At 43.0% G+C, this 24,557-nt stretch overlaps 2 protein-coding genes across 2 annotated transcripts; one reads left to right on the plus strand and one right to left on the minus strand.

The window, feature by feature from the left end:
• Positions 1-3,374: 3,374 nt before the first annotated feature.
• On the plus strand, positions 3,375-8,613 carry sp8a (sp8 transcription factor a). The gene is made up of 2 exons (XM_080485204.1): positions 3,375-3,592; positions 3,993-8,613. Exons 1-2 carry the CDS (start codon positions 3,383-3,385, stop codon positions 5,205-5,207), a joined length of 1,425 nt encoding a protein of 474 aa, XP_080341330.1. The 5' UTR covers positions 3,375-3,382; the 3' UTR covers positions 5,208-8,613.
• Positions 6,921-22,630, minus strand: itgb8 (integrin, beta 8; the record flags this gene model as incomplete). Its single annotated transcript, XM_080485203.1, has 16 exons — positions 6,921-8,843; positions 9,757-9,920; positions 11,359-11,475; positions 12,699-12,802; positions 12,966-13,188; positions 13,319-13,739; positions 15,845-15,985; positions 16,895-16,987; positions 17,170-17,265; positions 17,387-17,545; positions 18,305-18,470; positions 18,817-18,956; positions 19,395-19,501; positions 19,595-19,766; positions 21,490-21,575; positions 22,537-22,630. 16 exons carry the CDS (start codon positions 22,628-22,630, stop codon positions 8,715-8,717), a joined length of 2,412 nt encoding a protein of 803 aa, XP_080341329.1. The 3' UTR covers positions 6,921-8,714.
• Between the last annotated feature and the right edge of the window lie 1,927 nt (positions 22,631-24,557).

Below are 24,557 nucleotides of genomic sequence, written 5' to 3' on the forward strand. Positions count from 1 at the left end.
TTAGCAGCTTCCCTTTTGACTCTGTGATTCTCCTGCTAATTGTCCCAGCAGGGCAGCTGACCAAGATGGCTGCTCTCCCATCCGAATCCCCGCGGACTCCACTCCACCCACTAAAGAGGAGACGGGGGGAAAACACCCAGGAGAAATAAAATACTTCACCCACCCCTCTCCCCGTGAAGTGCCAGATCTTTATTTCACCCTTTTCTCTCAGCTTTTCTTCTGTCTCAGTGCCCACAAAGTGATTGGAAAGCACACGACAATCTTTTTTGTTGACGTTCGATGGCGCGTGATAATGTGGTCATTATCATCGCTAAAGGAACAGGTTGAGGCTCAGACAGGGTTTCATTGGGCGGGGAGGGGGTCTTTAAAGCACACACTCACACACACACTCACACACACAAACACACATACACACACACACACACACTCTCTCAGTGTGGGAAAAGAATGCCTCTGAAAGGGGGACAGCTGTTTCGGTGGCTTGTGAGGATGGTGATCAGGTTAAAGCGAAGATGGCCTACTGTAAACTCCACCTGTGCATATGGCCATGCCTGAGGCTGTGGGGGGTTCAGAGGCCAGCTCAGCAGCCCGGAGTTTTGGTCGGTCTGCTGAGAATTGTTGAATAAGGAATAGGATCCTTAAAAATAATGTGATTTAATTGATGAAAAGCTTTTACAAATTGTCAAACCTTAAACTAACAGCTAATAACTGCAGAATACAGTTAAAGAATTTGCAGTTTGCCTTTATTACTGGTGTTTATTTTTTAAGAAACCTGTGCAAATTGTTCCAGTGGTTACAATATGGCTTCTTTAAATTATTATTTGTAAATTAGTTTAAGGGATAAAATCAACTTCTAGCACACAGGTTTTCAAAGAGAGAGAGAATGAATCCACCTCACCGAGCTTTGTTCAGAATCCCATGCTTCGTAGTAGCCAAGTAGTAATTTATGGTTGAATGCTGGACTTAACAGGTTGTTTTTTTTTGCATCATAATACATTATTAATTAAAAATCATATCTCTGCTAGTTGGATGTTTTTAATGAAAATATCTGGCAAGTCCTGATATAGTTTGCGACTGTCGTAACTGTTAAGTTAAAGCTCATTTGAATTTGTTACAATTCAGTTCTAAAAGTGAGTTTTAACAAAATGATTAATAATTTTACACTTTACACTTTAATTAATATCTTTAAATCACGATCTTTCCTCAAGAAATAATAATTAAAAACAACTGTAAAAAAAGGCATCCGCAGCCCACCACTATGAAAACCAATGTTTTTGCAGTACTTATGTGAAAATCATGCATTATTGAAAAGGTAGAAAATTATTAAAGATACTGGTTTTAAACCTGTCCAATTATTTAAAAACTTGGAAATGTTTTTTTTATATGACATAATTTTTATATATATTAACCAATTCACCCACACATTGAATCATTTCTGGTTAAAAATTGATTATTGGATTTCTTTCTGGATTTATAAGTCCTATACTATCCAAAAATAAAAAGTCACATTTCCAATAAAATAGGACATATTTGGTATATGCAGAAATACCAACTATGGTCAGTCACTGGCCTCATATAGAGTTAAAGTATGCATCACCTATGCAAGAATTTAGAGTAATATAGCCTCCAAAGTATTCTAGCTATAAATCTGTACTTTAACATTGTGGGGAATAAACTCTAAGAGATGTAAAGTCCCTGATTGAATGAACTATTTATCTCCATAACATCACCAAAAATAATTATGCACACTATCAATCACATGGTGTAAAAGGTGGGTTGGTGTGTGTGGGGAGGGTCTGAGTGGATGAGGAATGTGATTAACTTTTCTGTCTATGTGTGTCCAGCTGACTTCATTCAGGCTGATCATAGAACAAGAGGGAAGGAGAAAGGGCAGGGAAGCAGTTAATACCAAACAAATGAAGGAAATGGATTAAATCCTGCTGTTTTATTAAATTTGAAATTCAAATGAAATGCGCCCTCTGTGCCTTTGCACATAAATTAGCAAGCTGGAGATCAGTCTGGGTTATCTCCATGCCCTGCTCCATCATATTGGTAAACCATCCTTGATTTGAAGGACAGAATTATCTATTTACAGGTTCAGGTAATAAAAAGCTCTCTTCTCACCAAAGTGCACATTCTGGGTTTGAGCTTGAGCTGAAATGATTTATAAAGTGGTGAAACCCTCAGGATGAGGTGTTTTAAAAAAAAACGAAGGAAGAAAAAAAACACATTTGTTTTGTATTGAATAAGATGAAATTGCGGAGGCAGTGACGGTGTCCTCCCTTCCCTCCCCCAGGGCCGAGTGGAAACGCCCAGAGGACAGGGTGGGACGAACCTGACCAGCCTCTCATTCATCAGGCTTTCCCCCTGCATGGCCTCACAGCTTCACCTTTATACCCGACAGGATGCTTTAAACATGCAAAACCTCAAACTATTTATCAAAGACACTCCAGTGTGGTTTGAACCAGGATCTGCATCAAGCCTCTCTCAAAATTATTCAAAAATATATTGAGATTTTATTTATTTCCATCTCAGCAGACAATCTTTCAAATGTGTTTTAATCGAAACAAGCGTGCAGACCACCTGCCTGGCTCTTCCCCCTGCAGGTGGATAAAGTGAGTAAGTTGAGTTACTCAGCCATCTGTAAGCCATTCCTAGATAAAGCCTAAAAACAAGACACAAAGGTGGAAAATAAAGTAGATAATTGAAGTTAATGTTGACACAACTGATTGATTCCAAAGCCCTCAGTGCTCAATTGTCCGTATTTTTATTCATTGTCACGAACATATAAAAATCTTTTTTTAAAGCTCTGAACCGTTAAAAAAAAGAAAAAAAAAAGAAATCATAAATATCAGCAGCAATACCTAAATGTTGTTATTTCATTTTCTCCATCTAACATGAAGATCACATTGGGTAACAAACACTTAAAACTTTCTAAGCAGTAACATCGTAAAAATGTTTTGAACCTTTGAAGGTTAGTTAGTTAGTTAGTTAGTTAGTTAGTTAGTTAGTTAGTTAGTTAGTTAGTTAATAACAAAGTTAAGTGAACAATTCAAACTTTTTGTTCCATGCAACACTAAGTCTGCATGATTAGTAATTATGTTTTCTGCGGTTTGAAAATCGCAAAAAGCCAAACATGTGGTGATAAAACTGATTATTATAACGTTTTAAATGTTGGTCTTACTTTGACCAAATCATGAAATGCGCACGCTGGGATACACATTTCTTTGCACTTTTTGGAGTTTAATACAAAATGTTTCAGAGCAGGTCTTGGGAAATGTTTCATCATAAAAATGTCTTGTCTTAAGGATCACATTTTTTATTTTTTTTTACTTGTTAAGTCTTTGGCATTACACTGGTGAGGCCCTGACATTTTGAATTTATGACCACCTCGAGCGCACAAGTTTGGAAACAGTCTGAGCTGGCCTCTGATTGGTCATCCGGCCCTTTGCAGCTCTTCAAAGCCACGGAGGAGCTTCGTCTAGTAAAGCATTCAAAGAGGAAACGCGGATTGATCACATGCACACTGACACAGTCACACACCTTGTCAGAAGACTTCAGCACACAGTCCATGGCTGCCACATTGTTAGGGGTGAGTTCACTTTTATATCTATGTAGACTGTGAGTTTTCGGTGGGGGAGAATCATGAAAAAGTGGTAACTGTTGTTTTTTCCCCAACAAACTGTCAAAACATTAGGAATAAAGTCAAACGTTGAGGCTCATGTCTGACGCGAGACAAAGCTGTAAGATTTATATAAACCATTTTACGCATTTTATTCACTGACTGTAAATGATCTGAGGTTTATCTGTATATTTCGCTCTTCGTTGTCAAAAAAGGAGAAAGAAATAAAGATTGATCAGGTTAAGCTTTTTCAAGTCAGAGTTTAATGTTTTAGTTGGCGTAACTGAGCCAACTCCGATAAACTCCGTGCGTATTTACGCACCCGAAATTGACTGGAGCCTGACCGCGATCTATCTGGTGTTCTCCACAGGAAGAACCACGGTTGGGCAGCACCCCGCTGGCTATGCTGGCTGCCACCTGCAGCAGAATCGGTGAGCCCGGTCCTTCTTGCTCACCTGCTCTCTCCGATGGAGCCCCGGGACTCATCAAAGGGTTTCACCCGTGGAAGAGGAGCGCTCAGGGCACCTGTCTTACATCGCTGGGGATTTCCGCTGGCAGTTCCCGGGCCAGCTGCACGGGACTGACAGAGGCCTCGAGCGCTTTCTCGGTGACAGCAGCAACTTCTCCTTTGGGGAATGATTTTGCCATGTACTCGACCGCCGTGCCATCAGACAATAACGTTACTGACTCTGCGCACGCACAGCGGCCTGTGTTTCTGACCAAGTTCCCCTCATCGGTGGAGGGAATTGCCGGGATATATCCGAGGATGCACGCGCACCCTTATGATGCATGGTTCAAGCCAGGAGGGGAGGTCAGTAACGGCTCTTCTGCTTGGTGGGACATGGGCAGCGGCTGGATGGACGCACAGAGTCCAGCCGGGTTGACCTCTCCTCTGAGCGGCTACAGTAACGAATACAGCCCCGCCTTCAGCGCTGGTGCCCCCCAGCACCTTCTCCCTTCGGCGCAACACCTGTTTGACGGTTTCAGACCGCCCGGTCCGACAGCCTACACCGAGTCCAAGGCTACGGTAGCACCTGTACTGAAATGTGCCCCTGTTGTCTCTCTGCCGGCGTCTTCCCGCTCCTCTTCCCGGCGCTACCCCGGTAGGGCAACGTGCGACTGTCCGAACTGCCAGGAGGCGGAGAGACTCGGTCACGGAGCCACCAGCCCCCGCAGGAGAGGCGTACACAGCTGCCACATCCCGGGTTGTGGCAAAGTTTACGGCAAAACCTCTCACCTGAAGGCTCACCTGCGCTGGCACACCGGGGAGCGCCCGTTTGTCTGCAACTGGCTCTTCTGCGGGAAGCGCTTCACGCGCTCTGACGAGCTCCAGCGACATTTACGCACGCACACCGGGGAGAAGCGCTTCGAGTGCTCGATCTGCCACAAGCGGTTCATGCGCTCCGACCATCTCAGCAAGCACGTGAGGACGCACAGCGCCGACGGCTCCGGGGATGGTGGGGAACCGGGGCTCGGGAAAGGGAACAGCGACACGGACAATAGCGTGTCCGGCAGTCCGAGCCAGTCTCCCGCACCACAAGTGCGTGAGAGCGCTAAGAGCTCAGAGGGACCGAGAGTGGAATAACGTAGAAACTGGAACAATTGATCACATTATGCCAGCCTGAATATATTTTCTTGGACACTTACAAACTGAAATGGCACTTTATGGTTATCTTCAGTTGTGGATGAACACTGTCTCCTTACCTCATCTCTTATTTGTAGCCTTTCGTATAAAAATACAGTTTGTCAATTGTTTGAAGACATGCCATGTGCCCCTAATTTATTTAGACTTTTTTTTATTTTTTATTTTTACAAGTAGCCTTATATAGTATATATCTCTGGGGTTTTTCTTGGCATCATCACATTAAAATATTTAAGGTTATGGTTATCCTCAGATATTTTTGGTTGATTGTCAAAATCGGTATAGATGTATATAGTGACTTTAACTGGATTCAATAAAACAGGGCGATTTTGAACATTTCTATTTTTCATCTTTTTATTGAAGTTTTCCATACTATTTAGCGAAAGCATTTGGGGAAATAAATCACTTTAAAATACTTCAATCCCAGTCTTGTTAAGCTGTTTAGAAACACTATTTGTTTTCTTTCATTTTCCTGTAATATCATATGACATACAAATGAACTGCTGCTAAAATATTAGCCTCATCGATAGGACTTTGTTTATTTGACTTTAATGTGTTTTTAAAGTTGACTGTTCTGATTCAACTTATGATTTGCTGTTGTTTTGAAATCCCTTCAGAACAAATGCAGATAAAAAAAAGAAATAACCTCTTTCTTGGAATCATATTTCAGATAACCTTAGGGGGATATTCCAACTCTAAATTATTAGATTTATACAATTTAATGTTATAGAGTGCAACAGCTTTGTCATGAATTCCACTCTTACAAATGCTTACAAACACTACTGAATGTTCATTTTGTGGTTTTAGTTTCAAAATATAAGAGACACATCTTAAATAATGCAGTCAAACAAACAAATCCCAACCAAACCTGAACATGATTCTTTTCCTTCAGCCACAATATGTACAGGATTACATTACTGTGTTAAGAGTACCTATGTGGCTAGTTATAATGGACTGATGAGACGACTTCTGAAAATATTTATGTCAGGTGAAGATTTTTTAAATATTTCACTGTTTCAATGTTTATTGCAGTTGAGAAAAATTCTGAGGCTAAATTTGTAAACAATATTTTTAAAAAAGAGTCAAGGAACGCTCCAATAGTTTGTGAGGTCACTCAGAGTAACTTATCTAAGTGTGCATCACCACCTAGTGTTCAGTTTATCCAGCTCACGGGTTTTCTGTCATGGATATGGACAAATTGGTCTTTTATGCATTTTGCATTATAAAATTTATTTTTTTCTCAGTTTTACCTCAAAATGCATGATACAACAAAAGAATAAACTAATCAATATTCAGTCTATCTCACTGGCAATGACAATTCATTGTTCCTACATCAGGAACTCTTCTGTGTTAGTTAAAAAGGGTCATAAAGCCCAAATAAAATCTTCATATTATCAAATAATATTTAAATACAGGTGGCACAAAGTGCAGCCTCACACTGAAAATATACCTGGCTTCAGTCTGGTTGGGGTCTTTCTGTGTGAAGTTGCTGGTGAATTGCTGACTATAAATTGGCTGTTGGTGAAAGTGAGTTTTTGTGATTGTCTGTCATTCTGGTTACCTGCCCAAGGTGTACTCTGCCTTTGCCCAGCTAGGATAAGCTTTGAAGAAAGACAGAATAAAATACAGCAGACATGAAGCTCACGAAGTCAAGAAAGAGTTAAAAAACAGTCTTGCCAAAGTTTATTGCGATGAAAACAGTCATGCTACACAATAGTCACATTAACTGACTGCAATATTACATAGAAAAGTGCCGTTGTTACTCCTAACTCAATGCCCGGTGAAATGAGATGATTAATATCTTATTGCTGAATTAATCTATCTAGAGATAGATAGACTACCTACAGTACCTCCCACCTTCACCTCGAGTAGCTTTCTCATCAAACAATACAAATAACATACCAAATAAAAAAAGGAAATATAATAAAATCATAATAAATAATCATTAGTGTTCCCAACTTACAATAGAGATGAGCAGCTACTGCTGTAAACAATATTGTTAAATACAGTTCAAAAGAAAGGAGAGGGGCAGGAGAAGTCTCACATGTCATGCAACTGGCACTCTGGAATCAGAGGAACCAGTTTAGGTTTCAAGGAGTGTAAAGAGTAAAATCCTATTACAGATCTCGTACCTTTGAGAGATGATTTGTACCTTTGTTCAGGAGTCTCAGAGTTTAAACTTGTGTGGACAGACTGATGAATAGATGTGGATGATAAACATGCGCATGCAAACACAGTTCAAATAGAGCTCGAATTGTCACATGTCTGATGATGCATCTAAAATGTCAGTCATTATTCCAGTGATTTTGTTACATACTGTAGCTTCAGATGCATTTAGATACCGTTTAATGCCCAACATATCACTTCTCCTCACTATTACAGCTTACCTGCCCCGGGGACTCTGCTTTTTTCAGTAGTATGATGCAAAACAGTCGCTCTAGTGCAAGTCTAACCAGATTATCCACAACAATCATGTGAAACTATATTCTCACTGATCATGATAAAAAAAAAAGTCACAAAACTAATGCAAACTGCTGACAAAAAACATAATGCAACCAAGAAACATTTAAAACCACGGAAAGACAAGGAATGCCATACATTACTGAAGATGTAATTAAAGTAAAACAAAAAAAGAAAAAGAAAGGCATATTAAGTAAGTCATTGGTGTACCTAAGGCAGTACAACTGAGGTCAGGAATGTGCATAATTTGAGTTAAAATGCCGTACATCATGCTGACCACATGGGGGCAGACTAAGACAGGATGATAGTTCAGTTTGAACGTGTCAGTCTCACGAACTTGTAACATGTAGTGTTTTCACTATAAAACTATAAATAGAAAGAAAACACACACACACACACACACACACACACACACACACACACACACACACACACACACACACACACACACACACACACACACACACACACACACACACACACACACACACACACACACACACACACACACACACACACACACACACCCCTCCTAACCCAGTGATCACTCGGAATCCTCTACTTCACATTGAGCTTCAAAACTCTCAGGAACATCCTGAAGTCCGTAAGACGCAGGCCCAACTTAAATAGACACTACTAAAATAGAAAGACATGTGCCTACACACACATGCATGCAGGCATGAGTTAAACCAATGATTGCCTAAAAAAGCTGGGAATGATCACCTTTTACCCTGTAGAAGAAGAAGAGGTGAAGGACTTGTGCTCTTTGTTTCATCATGGTTTCCATGGTACTGGCCTTAATAGTCACACAAGTCTATGAGAGTTTGTTGGTTCACTTGATAAATGTAATTCCATGAAGATTTTCATTGATTAATTTATCAGAGTCTCCACTCACAGTGAGGCAAAGTTTTATGAAGGCTCGAGGCAGAAAAGGAGCTTTTAATCCAGTGCTCAACCTCCTTCCTTTGTACCTTGACCTTTCACCTTTGCCTAGCACTGCCAGTGGTCTCCAAGGGGCATCTTGGGAACCTGGATGTGCATTTCCACGGGGCGGTCCGGTAGACGGTCCCTCCTGTAGGTGACTGTCTTCTCATTGGTTGTAGGAATGTATGACAGATCCTGGAGAGGGTTAGAAAAGTCCAGTGAGTAAAAACCACAAGAATGACTCGATGGATTATCTCTGACACATTCAAATAAACACTCACATAAAGTTAGAGGATTCGTTGGAGATCATAAATAAAAACGAGGCAGTATAATGGCTCCTATGATTCACAATATGGAAACACTGTTTTTGTTATTGTTTCCATGTTTACAGCCTTTAAACATTCACAAAATTGTGAATTCACCTAGATATATCTTATTTATTTCCAGATCCATATCTGTGATCAATAAAGTGAATGGCATTTTAAATTAGCAGGATATGTCTTTCATTTTTTATAGACATTCAGCAGTGGATATTTAACATCTATTACATTAGACTTTCATTGCGGAAGTAGGCACAGCTTGATGCAAAATTCCCAATTATGTCAATTTGTATTACAGTTCTCCTGAGAGTAGTATGTCAAGTGGACAATCTGCAGGGGATTGTAGCCATGTAGGATTTCAAAAGGTGTTCACACAGGTCAGTTTCTTTATAGTCTATATTGTGTTTAATGGTTCAAATGATGTACAGCGGTGTCATGAACAATAAACGAGGGGGTTGAAACGTTTATAAGCCATGCAAAGCAATTTAAGTGCACATTTCTCAGAGCAGCCTCCCCGCATCTACAAAATTCCATCCTCTTCCTCTTCTCAAAGGTACTGTTCGTCACTATAAGATCACAAATCTGGAAACTGTAGATGGTGAGCTGGGAGTTCAGAGGAAATGTAAAATACAGCTGTACCTCTGAGAGCAGACTCAGATTTCTCACTCTGGGTTTCAGCGCTGGACAGTGCTTGTTAACATAAATATCCGAGTGCTCCAGGCTCCTCTTAATTAAAACTCTGCTGTGTTGATGACTACCTCCTGCATTCTTGACATCTGCAGGCTCACCTTTCCAGTGCAGTGGTAGTCCGGGTCTTCAGCAGCGCCCCCCGGTGACCAGCCCTTCTTCTGCAGCAGCAGGCGAGACACGGCCACCACCACCAGCCCACACAGCACAGTCAGTGCACACACACTCAGGAAAGTTCCTATCAGCCGACTGCTGCTGACACACTCTGTGGACACACCAGCACACACAGATCAGACTTACTGTGAAATACAGGCAGAAAGAACCTAAACCAGCCAGCCTTAACATTATGACCATCTGCCCTTTTGCTGTTCATACACCCCCCCCAAAAAACTATGATGCCTTCTGTCAAAAACCAGCAAAACTTCTGCAGCAACAGCATCTTCCTCCCTTTGATACTTACATTTTCTTGCTTCAAACACATGAACTTTGAGGACAAAATTAATTCACATTCATTCATTCACAAATCCATCTACAGGATTAATCCTGTAATCCTCAGTAAAACAGCTGAGTTCTCTGATCACTGATTTCGAAATTACAACCATGTCCTCTGAGTAAAGTTGTAGAGAAAATAGTTACTTAATAAACTCTTTGTTGTGAAGACTCAAATCCAGTGAGGTTGTTTATAGTGTTTACTAACCACAGGAAACAGCCCTCTCTCCAAAATAAATATACTGAGCATTACAAACTGAAGTATGTGGAACTAAATGTGTATAAATGAAAAGCTAATGTCTTAAAGTGAATGTATTTGAGTCAGGAGTAAATTCCCCTACTTAAATGTGGGAGGGTGGATGATGAAAGTGGCAGAAAAGTGAAGCACTCGGGAAAAGTAAACACCTCGGGACTGCACGACAGCGGGGCGGTTAAGTAATTGTTGCGAGTTATTTTGAAGAGCTGGGCCAGATGCAGCTGTGCCAGTGGTACTGCACTGAACAGTTAGCTGGCTGTGGATCTGCTGGGGAGCATGTGTGGATGACGGGCCGATCGGTCAGCACAAAGAGCCCAAAGAAGTGCTCTGACATTTTGTAACATGGTAACCATGGAAACCTGGCTCCCGCTGCACCCAGGAGGAGTGGGCGTGAGCAGGAAGAGTGTCCCGTCGGGTGGGGGTGGGGTGGCGGGGGGCTGGGGGTAGCACGAGGGGATAGGGGGAGACGGGGGAGACACACAATGAGTGGTGCTGTTCCAAAAATTGGGAAGGCGGGGATGAACTGTAACACTTGGATGTGCAATAAAGTGTGGACACTGTCTGTGTGTGTGCGTGTGTGTGTGTGTGTGTGTGCGTGTGCGTGTGTGTGTGTGTATGTGTGTGTGTGTGTGTGTGTGTGTGTGTGTGTGCGCGCGCGTTCGGTGCGTGCGTGCATGCGTGTTTGTGTGTCTTTAGCTGAGAAAATGAAGAAAGTGAGCAGGGAACTGAAGGGAAATGTGAAATACAGCTGTAACACTGACAGCAGGCTTGCTGACTCAAATACACAAGGGTGTAGTAGTGCAGCCATGGTAGCAACGGAAGTGACCTCGAATAAAAGTGTGTGAGTAAATGAGAGTGAGCGTGTGTGTGTGTGTGTGTGTGTGTGTGTGTGTGTGTGTGTGTGTGTGTGTGTGTGTGTGTGTGTGTGTGTGTGTGTGTGTGTTTGTCAACATTATACCTGGTCTTGTGCTGATGTGAAGCTGGGCCTGACCCGACTGTGAGCTGGTTTGAAACCTGTAGCGACAGCTGTCATTACTGATGTACATGCACTGAATCCACATCTCCCCCGCTTGTCCTGGAAATGCAACGAGAAAACTGTGAGACAGGATAAACACACCCACACAAAACATAAAAAAATACAGAGAGTAGGCGAGCAGAATCTTTCTGAAAAGTGCATGTTCTCCCTGTGCCTGTTTACTCTTGTTACTCTTGTTACTGTGACCTTTTGGTTCAGTCCAAATGTGTCAGGTTAAATTGAATGAATGATTATTTATTCGATTTACCTGACACACACAACCATATATGTGAATGGGGGGGCGTCGGACTTGTGATTGAACGACAACCCGCTATAAACAGTTTTAAATTAAGCTTCAGTGTGAAACCATTAGTTTAAGAGTCTCAACTGACTTGTTTCTTCTTTCAACAGATGATGATTCAGAGCTGCCAAAAACTCCCTGTTTCCAATTCAAAAATAATAGTCCATCTGAAACAAAACAAAGTGTTGACAAAGCTCTTGTATTACAATAACTACCATACAAATAAATATCATGTGTGTTTATGTAAATATGGCATTCGACCACGGCCCCAAGAAAAATGCTCAAGATGCACTAAAAAGGCAGCACATATCAATAAAATACAATTTAAAAAGGAAGTGGAATATATTTCATAATCTGTATGTTTTTTTTAATTTAATTAATAAAGTTGAAAATGTAGGCTCACTTTTACAAAAGTGTTTTATTTACACCAGTATCTGTATTTCTACTCAGTTACAAAGAAAGAAGTACTTTTGCCATCTCTGTTTAACAGATATTACAAACTGAAAGCATCTAACTAGTACCAGAAGAATTACCCCTTTGATGTATTGCCTACGGATCCCAAAGGCTCTTGACAATATCACCGTATAATGTGAAGACGACCAGCATTCAATCAAAACTAAGTACTTGGCATGAGGCGAGGCATGTGCTATGTGAGAGTTTGGGGGCTACAGTGGCGGTGGGGTAGGGGTGGGGGGGTTATCCCTCCTGCATTCTGAGAACCTCTGTCATCGTGCTACACAGAGCATTATAAAACCACACTCCTACTTACGGAAAATTTGGAGGCGAATCAACATAAGAATGATGTCTTTACATTAACAGGGAGAACATGCAGAGTGCACAGAAAAGCCCTGACCAGGTTTCCTGGAAGGCAATAGAAATAACAACTGCGCTGTCAACTGCATCATAGCTCTCTGAGATTTTGTACCACAGAATCCACAAAACTGCAAATGTGTAAAATCGTGCCTCAGGAGATTCACTGTACCTGACGCATCATCCTTGTAGCCTACCAAGGGTGCACAGGTGCTGTTGCAGTGTCCCCCTTCTTTTTCTGTGAGACCATGAGAGAGGTGGCACTCCACACACTTCCTGAAGGAGAAAAAGACACACACACACACACACACACACACACACACACACACACACACACACACACACACACACACACACACAAAAAAAAACACGTCAGCTGAAAATGTAAAATGTGCCGCTATGTCCTTTCGACTTACGTTGTACAGAAAGTGACAAGTACCAGTATGATTGACAGGTGCTTCTGCAAGCAGGACATCTTTCACAGACGTCTCCAGAGTGTTGCAGGTCGTCACACACACACTTTCCACACACACATTTCCCACGCCCACTGCAAAGCAAGCCGTCCGGTGATTGGCAGGTTTGTGTGGCGATGGGACAGCCACAGCTATCTCCTGTCCACCCGTCTTCACACACACACTCTCCTGACACGCACACACCTCGACCTGAAAGGAAGGCACAGGAGAAAAGTGTTTGTTTTTACCAGAAAATGCGGATTGATTGTCGTTTGCAACAAAAGTGCTCATAGTCATCTTCTTGCCAGAGCTCTTTGGAAAAAATGCAAATCTTTCTTACTTCCACACAGCAGTCCTTCTTTGTATGGACAAGAGAAGTCGTCTCGCTCACAGTACTTCCCGTAAACTGTCCCGAGTCTGCTCCGCTCACACAGACATCTCCCACATTCACACACTCCTCGGCCGCTGCAGTCCACATCAGATCCATCTGCTCTGCAACCCCAGTTTGTATCTGTGCTTGAGTCTTTCATCAGGCCGCGGCCTGACTTCTGCTCCTGCTCGCTGCCACTCTGTGTCCCCATGCATGGCGATTGATTGTCGTCACGACAGCGTCCAGTTGATCCGCAACTGCAGCGACATTTGGAGTGGATCCGAACAACAGTGGACTCATTGTAGCCGATGGGGCGCACCATCAACGTTATGTCTTCATCTTCACCATCATCGGGACAGGATCGCAGGCCAACTGTGATGTTAAAGTAGGCCTGTGTGACAAAAAAACACGACTGAGCATCACTGACCCTCCACAAACCCAAAACACCACAAGATTCCTATATGGTTCTCAGAGTATAAGGCCTTTATGAATTGTTTATTTCTTTATATCTCGCACTGCCAACCAGTCCATTTTTCATGTAAAACAGTAAAGTAGTCGATAGACACTGGCACATGTGACTGTCTGGACGGGAAGTCTGAACGTAGGTGCAGACCTCTGCAGAACAACATGAAACCAACAGCCACCAGTTGATATTATCAAAGCTAAATAAAGAAACTCAAAAGGGAGGCACGTGGGAATCGCAAGTCCCGAGATAAGTAAAGGTTAATAGACAATGGAACAATATAAGTGTCTAAACTACACTGTCTGACATGGATTTCATAAATGTCGGTAAGTTAGTAAGTATGAATGGATGATGTTAACCTCCAGTAAATTGGAGGTGACAATGTTAATCAATATGCAAGATTAACAACTTCCTCAAAGATAAAAAGAAATAATAATGTGGACAGGTTCAGCAATTTGACCTTTATGGATCTCTACAAACTAATGTTTGGGTGTAGTGCCTAGTAAGTAGAATTGGTCCATTCTGCCTATTTTGTCTGGGAACTAATGCAGACTTATATCCACACACAAGGAATAGGGGAAAAAGCAACACAGTTGGCACAACATGAGGGTTGCAGGATCAAATACACACACTATAGGATAAGAGGAGACTCAGATCCAAATGTGACAAGATGAGATCAGACAGAGACTAAACAAAAAGCGCTGAGAACTAAGGAAGAGGAGTTCACAGCAACATGACGAGTTAATAAGGCAGAAATAAAACAACAAACGGAGTAGACAAGACATGAAGAAGAAGTATGAGGACATGGGAGAAAAGGTGGAAAACAATTAATGCTAAACACGGGGACTGTGACACTTAAATCATCGCCATTATCGATTATTTGATTGTGTTGTTTGTTTGTTAAGTATTTACTTAATCTCTGTATGATAGGTTGCCACTGTAAGGTCACGGTGGTATTGACTCTTAAACTGGGAGCTGCTCAGAAACATGAAAATGAAGCACTAACAAAACTGCAGCTGTAAATCAGAAAGGAATGACATTACAAAAACCACATGAGTATAGAAATCTCTAATAGGTTCTGAATGGTTTGATAAGGAAGCAGATTTTCAAGTGCTACCTAATTTGAATAATTATCCTATTGATGTGGGAGAGTTTGTGCACGCCAAAGGTTTGAATCTTCAGTCAAGCTTTTCACTTGATCTTCATCGCCATTCTGGTAAATGCCGGTACTTTCCATAATTTTCTTTAATCCACTCGTGGATTAAAAGGCTTAGCATCACTATCTCTGCACAATGCAGCATCTATAGAGCAGTGATTTAATATCTTGGTGAGAGTTGAGAGCCCCAAAAGAAGAAGCAGAAGTCTCAAAGGCTGTTAAATGAATAGACAGAAAGAACATTTCCAAATGTGCTGAAAATGTTATAATTAACACTAAAATAGCAGCTCTTTCGGTTGTTAGATGAATATCTTTTGACAGTGGCTTTTTGTGTAATTGTTATGACTGCGGCAGAGGAGCTTCTGTGCAGAGGCACTGAGTATCACACAGTGCTGCTCTCCGCAGTGGTGGTGGCTATTCAAGGCTTTTCTTTAGTTGGATAATGACACAGGTATCACAATGAGTACGTCTAAAAACCCATTTCTAAATATAAACGTCTCGATTGTTGGTAAATGTTTTCCTAGTGGGTAAGGTAAGGATTTGGGGACAAAAAGGTCATGGAATCACATGGAAATGTTATTCTGTTAAATACCGCCTGTAATCCGCTCAACAGGGATTATTTACAAAATCTTTCCTGTCACGTGAACCTCTCCGACTTGTATGTCGGCGTGTTTGTATATGTCAAATTAATCCCATACGACCAAGAAATTTTGCAGAATACAGCATCTATACAGCTGCATTGTGAGCTCTATAGCTCTGTAGAAGCTCTATAAATTCTGGGCTTTAGTCGGTTCAGCTAAACTGTAGTGTATTAATCCTGCGTACATCATGTGCTCTGTGACACTGTTGTGTGCTGAAAGTGAGCCTTTGTGTTTACCGTCTGATCCGGCTGCACCCCTGAGCAGCTCTGCTCCTTTGCAGTGGATCCATTAGGACACAGAGGAGATACAGATACCCAGTACCTGCTGAGAGCTGTGTCCTCCACTGACACTGACACTGCAACCTCTGACAGCAACCTCTGGACAGAAAGAACAACAGGTTTAACACTGGATAATGATACTTGGTGTAGATGAGGAATGAGCAGTGAGTCAGTGAGAGTAGAAATTAATGAAGCAAGAAGGGGGATAATAGAAACTCAAACAGAGAACTGTGATTAATTAAAGTTGTCACATGTCGCCAGAAAGCCTGTATTGTACTTTCTGTTATGGGAACAAGGAGGAGGGACCCGAAATAGCATCTTTGTATCCGTCCCTGATTGGGACACATGGTTTCCGTGCGGATCTGATAGCTATAATGCCAGCTTCTGTTCAGGCTGTGCTGCTTTTGTGTGTGTGTGTGTGTGCGTGCGTGCGTGCGTGCGTGCACGTCTCCGTGGCTGCGCAACCAGATCTGTGGATTCGGCAGATTCTCGGAGCAAACAATGGAGCGCTGTGCCGGAGGCAAGATTATACCCCAGAACGCTGCCAACTGAACAAACTCCTCGACTAACACATGCACAATGCACACAATCACACACACAAATGAGGCCTTAACCTCCTTAAAATCCCGTCCTCATCGGTGTGTATGTGTTGCATTAAGCCTCCAGCAACAAAAAAACGATCCTACAAATTTGTTTTCCTAACTTCAGAATGTAAAAGTAGCTGAAAATACAAGCTGTTGCAGGTTTAGATGAGAAGTGTCTTTGTGTCTTTTTTTCCAACACTCTGCAGCCAAATCCAATTTCCTGGGGTATATTTAGGCTGTACACATTTTCAGGAATACGATACCACTGTTTACTAAGCCTTTTTTGAAGAGGGGGTTCTTATACACATGCATGATTAAACAAATCAAAAAGATAACCTGGTTTATGTTGCCCTAGCAGATCAATAGTATGATACCCTAAAACATATGAAAAAACAAGATGCGCAGGTAAATAATTGCTTTGTACCTTGTATGCATCCACCACCAGTTCTATGAGGTTAGGAGCCTGGAAGAGCCCTAACTTTCCCAGGAAAGAGCCAGGAAGCAAGTGCACCAAATCCTGGACCAGGGAATAGAGGTTAGAAACACTGAATGAAACATTATATATAGGGCAGGATTGTGAAACTAGAAAACTAAATAAATTAATAAAAAAAAATACTGTTTTGTGCAAAGTAGATGTGAGCAGGAAAGGTGTTTTCATGTGTGTACATGCTCTATGTTTGTAAATTCTGTCATGTTTACCTTATACCACTGGTACTGCTGCTTCTCTACAGCAAAGACGGAGTAGATATGGTTTTCAAGCAGCTTATCAGATAATTGACCCAAACTTGGGTGGTCCTAAAAAGCAAACAACAATGAATGAATCTAAATGTTTCTGTATATAACTAAAGCATAGCACTGTTGGATTTGAAGACGGTAATAATCACTCCGACCAAGCTCCTGGGTTACTGGTACTCACCATGCTGGTACTTCCTGTGTAGACGTTGTTCTCCAGGTGACACAGGCCGTCGTGTGGCACAACAATGCCTGCCAGCCGGCTGTCGAGGGCAAGGTGAGAGGGCTGGTCAGTCATCAGGAGCAGCAGACGCTTTGCTTCTGGCCGCCAACCAATTGCTTTCTGAAAGTAATCCAACGGGAAATCGGGTCGTTATCCTAATGAGTCTTGCGTTTGAAAATATATTTTATTTCATTAAAACCAAACACCAGCGCAGTTCATTGTTGAGTCTTTTGGGGGAGATTATTCCTTCACTCTGATTCACTTGAATCAGTAGTTTCTGGCATGTACAGACGGATGTGGAAAAAAAGTGCTTGACACATAATTTAAGATTCACTAGTGTGGTACAAAGAAAATGCCCATTCAAACATTTTACTCATCTGAGCTCTATTAGTTTTCATGATGACCGGCGCTTTCTGTAATCCCCAACTACAGCAAAAGCCAAGAAGTCTCTCTCTCTCTTTGTCTGTGATTCATCACTGACAGTGTGAGAAAATGGGAATGTGTGCACATGTGTGTATTTAAAGAAACTTCGTGAGCATATAAGAGGGTGTGACATAATGGAGAGTCTATTCATAGGCAGTTGACCACCATGGTGTTTCCCTGCATGCCGGTTACTCAGGGCCCCCTGCATGGTGTGACTCACAGCCCTGCAGCAGCCAGAGAGTAGCAATCGCGTCTCTGTGTGTATGTGTCTGTCTGCCATACTCCAACAATGTTGTCATTGCTTCGTGGGATTCCAGTCGCAATATTTATTGCTGAGTCAGACTGCCACCATTCCACCCAGAATAAATGCCTCTTTCACTGCAATTCCACCTCACCACCAAATTTGAAACTGAAAATGCCTCTTTAATTTGAAAGTATATAGAGGTATACACCCACCTGGCAGACAGCTGCTTGCAGCATGGCATCCAGTCCTCCTTCAGGTGTGTCCATGTTTCCAGAGATCCGCTGGCGCTTGATGACCCGTGTGAACTCACTCATGTTTCCAGTCATACCGAGGACGTGGTGGAAGCCGTGAGCCGGCCGACAGCGGATCTCATAATCGCTGGTGAGAAGAATAGTTTAGTGTTCCTGTTTGATGCCCTAGCATGGCTCATCGTCGTAACGTTGTTGCCATAACAAGCGAATGGGTATTTGCTTTGAACACCAAATTAGGACCAATGAACATATGACTTGCTTACACAACTTTACAGACACCATTTTTTATAAAAAAGAAAGTTAAGCCAAACTTTCCTGTTGGTACAAAAAGATGAAATACTATTACTGTAGAAACACAAAAGGGCATTTATCATTTCTGCACAACAGAAAACTTGACGGGTGATGCAGAATGTGAGCTGAGGTAATAATATCTTGTTAACATACGTTATATGTTATAAAGTTATTTAGCTTACCTGCAGGGGTTATTGATCTTCGACGGATGGACGTTGATGTAAGGTGAGACAGGTTTGTCCACAAATGAGCCGAAACCCAACCAGAGATCGGAGGAGTGCTCTGTCATACGAAGGGACAGAGCTACACCCACAGTCTTCAGCTGGATCAGCGGCAGAAAGAAACGCACATAAAGAAAAAAAAATATATAGTGAAGAAAATTAAAAGAGGAATTTGTTAGTTTATAAGGCTTTTGTTTTAAGTCCATTACACATAGTTATCCTCTTGATACCTTATAAATAAAGACAGTTCCAATCTAATTAAGCCTCTTGATTTCCCTCTTGGTTGTTGTTGGAATTCTAAGTATCTATTTTCAAGTACATTTTATTTGAAAACGTGCTTTTTTTTGAAATTCCTGACAGAAACAATGGAAACAACATTCTGACCCCCTGTTTCTTGCTGCACTGAGCCTGATATGAAAAAGTTGTGATGAGTTCGGATTAAAATCCTGGATATGATCCAAATGCTTTATTTGGGAAAAAGGGAGTGAAATTCATTAGCATTGGCAGACTAAATGTCATCCGTGTGTTTAAACACCTACATGATCCAGGTTTTCCTGCATAGATGCCGATACATCCACCAGGTAGTAAAGATCCACGGGGTAACGCTCCAGCTGCTTCACCTCAACTATGAAACTGGCCTCTGAACCTAAAAGCGAAGAAAGATGATTTTACAACTGACCCATTGAATTGTAGCTGAGAGATTGAATAATAAACATAACTGAAACATGTACAAGTGTACCTGGTCTCAGGGTAATGCTGATGTCTTGTGGAGATACTTGTGTAGTGCTGATGGTGGCGTTGACTTCCACCTTGATGTCGGGGTGCTCCATGAACTCCGGTCCACAGCCCTTCCTTTGCAAATTGACTGGTAGGTCACAGCGCTGGCTCAGGCCTGCCCCATGCAGAAAGTCCTGGTGGTCAAAGCCGAGTGAAAATGACGAGTGAGGACAAATTTCCTTTCTTCAATATAAAAACAATCTTTGGCAATTTATAACAAAGAAACAACTTCAAACTCAATAGTAAGATGTGAATGCAGCATATACAACAAAAGAAGCATTTCCAAACTGACCTATATTTAAACTGTTTTCACAATAATCTCTTTTAAAAACAGAAAGAAGTGGGTCAAGTTAACTGTGTTGTTGTCCCACATAAGCCCGCAGACCAAAGGCACAAACTCTGACACGTCCATGACCAGTATGCATTTATAATAAGCTTCATCGGCGCTGTAGTTTTGGTTTCTGCAGCTGTACTTTCTACCACTCCTATTGTAATCATAGCTCTGATGAGGAGGAATGTGGTGATGTTCAAGTGTCCTTGAAATCAAGTTTGTTTCTGGGAGACACTGTAATGTAAGTAGATGAGCACAGAGAAGTTTCAAGATATCATGAACATACAAGTGCCAGCCTGTTCACTCATCCATGTCCAGATTACATGTATGTCTGAACTCTAAGGACAAGAAATCCAAATTAGAATATTGGACAGGCAGAAAAGGGACTGGATGGTACGCTTTCTCATTCAGCTAAATAACCAGCTGCCCCATAACAACAGCGTCATGCCTTTTAGCTTTGGAGTGGATTAGTGACCTTTGGCGCTTCAGCGTGTGTTGAACACGCTCACGAACACAGTCGAGTTAGTTTCAGTAAATCCAAAGTAGGCCATTAAGCCTGCTTGTTACAACGATTCAGTGACTTGTTATGAACCTGATTTTTATGAGTAAATTTAAAAACTGTGACACGTTCAGCGAGTGTTTGGGTCCTTAACTGATGTTACTCATAAGACAATCTATGGATGAATATTTGACCACAACCTGAACCGAAGAGCTTGACTGACTTCTATTTATTCATGGTTGTCCCTGTGGCCATAATTTTTAGTCCAACAGTTCTGAACACTTAAAAAAAAGTCTCAGACTTACTTCCAGGGACTTTCCTCACACACTTTGCCTCTTTACCAAGCACTGAACAGTAACAGCCATGTGTGAACATGATTATTCACAAGCATTGTAGCATTCAGTTTGTTAAAGCATGAAGGAGCATGGCGAGGCTGGGAATGTATAGAGGTGATTTTTGAAAGCATTCACCCACCAGTGAGTGATGATGTCAGAGAGGCTGAACATTCACGGGGTTGGAAAGCACCTGAAGTCTGTAAATACACACATGTTGACAGTCTAGTCTAGTCGGGGTAATTTCTCTTAGTGTTTGTGTGTGTGTGTCTGTGTGTGTGTGTGTGTGTGTGTGTGTGTGTGCGTGCGTGCGTGCGTGCGTGCGTGCGTGCGTGCGTGCGTGCGTGCGTGCGTGTGTGTGTGTGTGTGTGTGTGCGTTGGGTGGCACTGGGAGGATTTACAACTTCTTAAGTCTGATTCAGGGTGGGCTTTTTATGAGGCAAACTGACACGCAGGCAGAAAAGACAGATACTGACCCACAGACGGGCGGATGCAGTGATATGTGTGAAGTTGAGACTAAACACACGGAGAGAAAGTGGCTCTGTCTCTTCCCGCTGCATGAGAAAAATGTGGGGAAACATTCACACACAGACCGGCGCCCTCGGTAAGGTCACAGGCCACTGAGCTTAAACATACACTTTATATTCACTTTTCTGGAAGCTTCGGCTTGAGGAGTGTGTCATTTGCAATCCTACCTCTTTGAAACACCAGGCGCACCGTGGACCACGTCTGAGACAGTCTGCACAAGAAGTGACGGCGGGCGACTTACAGACACTCTCACCTGCAGAGGAGAGAAGAGAAGAGAAGAGAAGAGAAGAGAAGAGAAGAGAAGAGAAGAGAAGAGAAGAATTTCAGATTAACATATGAAAGCATGTGTGTGTCAACACTAATTAGCCATGCAGGCGAACCCCTGTGGATATTTAGGATCTCATGCACACTTTTGACGATCGGAGCACCACTTTGCATCTCCTATGAGGCGTTTCAGTCCATATCAGCCAACGTGTGGGGGTGTGGGAACAGGTACTTGAGTTGAGTGGAGCAATGGACTATTGACCACAGGAATGTGCACGTTTAAACACACAAACACACAGTCAGGACATCACTGGCTGTGATGAGTCAATTACAAGATGCTCCATATGTCATTACCAGAGTGACACTCTCATACATCACTCAAGCAGGATACTTTTATGCATCAAGGAAGCATAAACTGCTGTGGCTACCTCAGGCATTCATTAGAGGAATTAATAATTTATTGGAGTGATTTATCTACTGAAATCCAATTTTCCGTGAGCCATACGGAGCTGGAATGTAGGACAGAGGAAAGCAGCAGGTCTTTGCAGTGGCACACTCCTATCAAGCCACTCTGACCCAATTAGCACTCTGGCCTCTGGCGAGTTCCTGGATAGGTGAAGCATTTAACTTCTAATGACAAATGATCAATGTCTGCTAAAACAAAAAGGCTGTTATGGCAGTGGGTCCCCTGATTGTGAGCTCAGAGGTTGCACATGAGCAATTACCACTTTGTCATTGTCTGCCCCGCTGTGTTGTTTTATACATGAGCCAATTAATGCGCACGACTGCTGTGAGTGATGAAAAGATGCTTAGAAGCACGAAGTCTCCATCTAATATGAGGAAACACGCTGCTGGGGGCTGATGTAGCGCAATGATGACTTGACATTATGACAAGAGGAAGGATAATCACTGACTTGTGATGTAATTGACCATAATGTGCTTCTACTCACCGGGGCTGGAGGCTTCTGTGCAGACAGTGACCAGCACGCAGCAGAGCAGGAGACACGGAGGGACGCTGCCGTAAGTCCGGAGCCAGGGAGTCATATTATCCCGTCCACACCGGGTGGGTGACCGGAGCGAGGCAGCGAGGAGGCACGGGAAGTTAGAGGAGGTGAACCGGAGGAAACCGAGAACCGTGCGTCCGCCGCCGCGCACACAAAAGCCGGGAGTGCCGGACCGAGCCGCGGGACATTGTCGTTCACCCAAATCACCCCGTAATCCCGGAGAGGTATTCACATCCCCCGGGTCCAATCAGCTTACAAGCGCGCTCCCCTGTGGACCGCGAGTGAAGGTGACATGGAGCGTGAGAGCGGCTGCGTGCGGCTCAAGTCCCTCCATCTAATTTTGATTATTATTATTATTGTTGTTGTTAATATTCGTCTTTCCAGCCAGCCTCAGGTGAGCGACGTGGACCTCTCGCCTCACAGCTGGCCGTGGAGGAGTCCCATCCCGGGACGGAGCTCACACGCGTTTATACTCAGTGACGCGCCGGTGCCGTGGAGAGCTGCGTGGAGCGGCCGGTCCGCGCGCACCGCGATCCGGGAGAATGACCGCGTACTGACTCAGACACTCGCTGCCATGGCAACCACATTGCGTCCGCGCTGTATCAGAGAGGGAGGGAAGAGAGACAAATAAGGAGAGAGCGAGAGGGGGAGAGAGACACAGATGCTGACTGGGCTGCGTGTAGTTGCGGTGCGGTGCATTCCAAGTCAGACCTGGCCTTGAATTGAACACACTGGTGTTTATATTGCTTCTTGAGGGAGCCATTTAGCAGCACTGAGGGCTCCTGTGAGCAGACCGTGTAGAGATGGATGATGGGGGGTGCAGGGTGGGGTTGGTGTGGAGTGGGGTGGGGTGGAGGGGGTCAGTTAATGCAGAGCTCTCACACACAGAGGGGTTCACAGGCTGGTGCTACAGGAGGGGGGGGGGGGGGGGGGGGGGGGGGGGGGGGGGGGTCTGGGTTCATTGTGCACAGATTCCAATGACATGGAGTAACCCCGCCTCGCTGAGCTGGCTGCGCCCCTGTGCAGGAGCCAAGTACTTACCAAACGACTCAACATTTTAGGCCAGAGAGGGAACACAGAGGACAGAGCCAATGTGGTGACAAAAGACACAAAGGCTTGTCATCTTTGGCTTCGTCCAATCCGTGTCTCAGGTAGAAGCCACTTCTGGCAGTTGTGTGCCTAGAAGTTAGTTATGCAATTACATTTTCTTTAAGTTTCAATGAGTTTGTTACTTTGTTGGGTTATGTTTTGGAACTGCTGACTCTATTCTGCTAACTGTTAAATTGAGCATCAGCCAAAGCTACTGCTGTAACAGTTACTGCTTCACCAAACTCCTGTTTACTGGGAGAGGAGGGTAAGGTTAATCCTAAATGAATTAATGTTCCTGTCAGAAACGTGAAAGGTGTGTGACTGTAGGTAACAATAACATATTCTGTGATGCATCAGTCTGGAAGTTTACTTCCTTAAGAATAGTTTATCTCAGGGGGCATTAGTATACAAATTTAGATATTTTATAATTCATTAGCATCCAGACAATAGAGCATCTTCGAAATAGAAGGAAATAACTTTGATCAAGTATTAATCCTCAGTAACTTGTCCATCATTCGATGAAACAAATATTTTGCTTGGCGTTGAGCCTAAATAGTGATTGTGAGCGTGCCAGCAGTCAGGAGCAATGCGCAGCGGTCTTCTAACCCTTATCAACTCTTTTTGACCCCTTCTGTCCCTCAGGAGCCCAGAGCAGAGCCAGCTATGCCTCTTACCCCATTCATTCATATAATTCCACAAATGAGAATCTTTAGAGGGGGGAGTGTCAACTCCTCCTTTTCCGTGCCCACGAGCGGTCGCTCTCAATTATGGTAATGATGCAAACACACACCACATTGTTTTCCAACTGTGTGAAAGATCTCTGAAAAACTCTCTCTACCCTGGCCAAGTTTCTCCACTCCAGACTGAGGGTGGCGGAG

This window comes from Lipophrys pholis (genome assembly GCF_963383615.2).
Source record: "Lipophrys pholis genome assembly, chromosome: 17".
NCBI lineage: Eukaryota > Metazoa > Chordata > Actinopteri > Blenniiformes > Blenniidae > Lipophrys > Lipophrys pholis.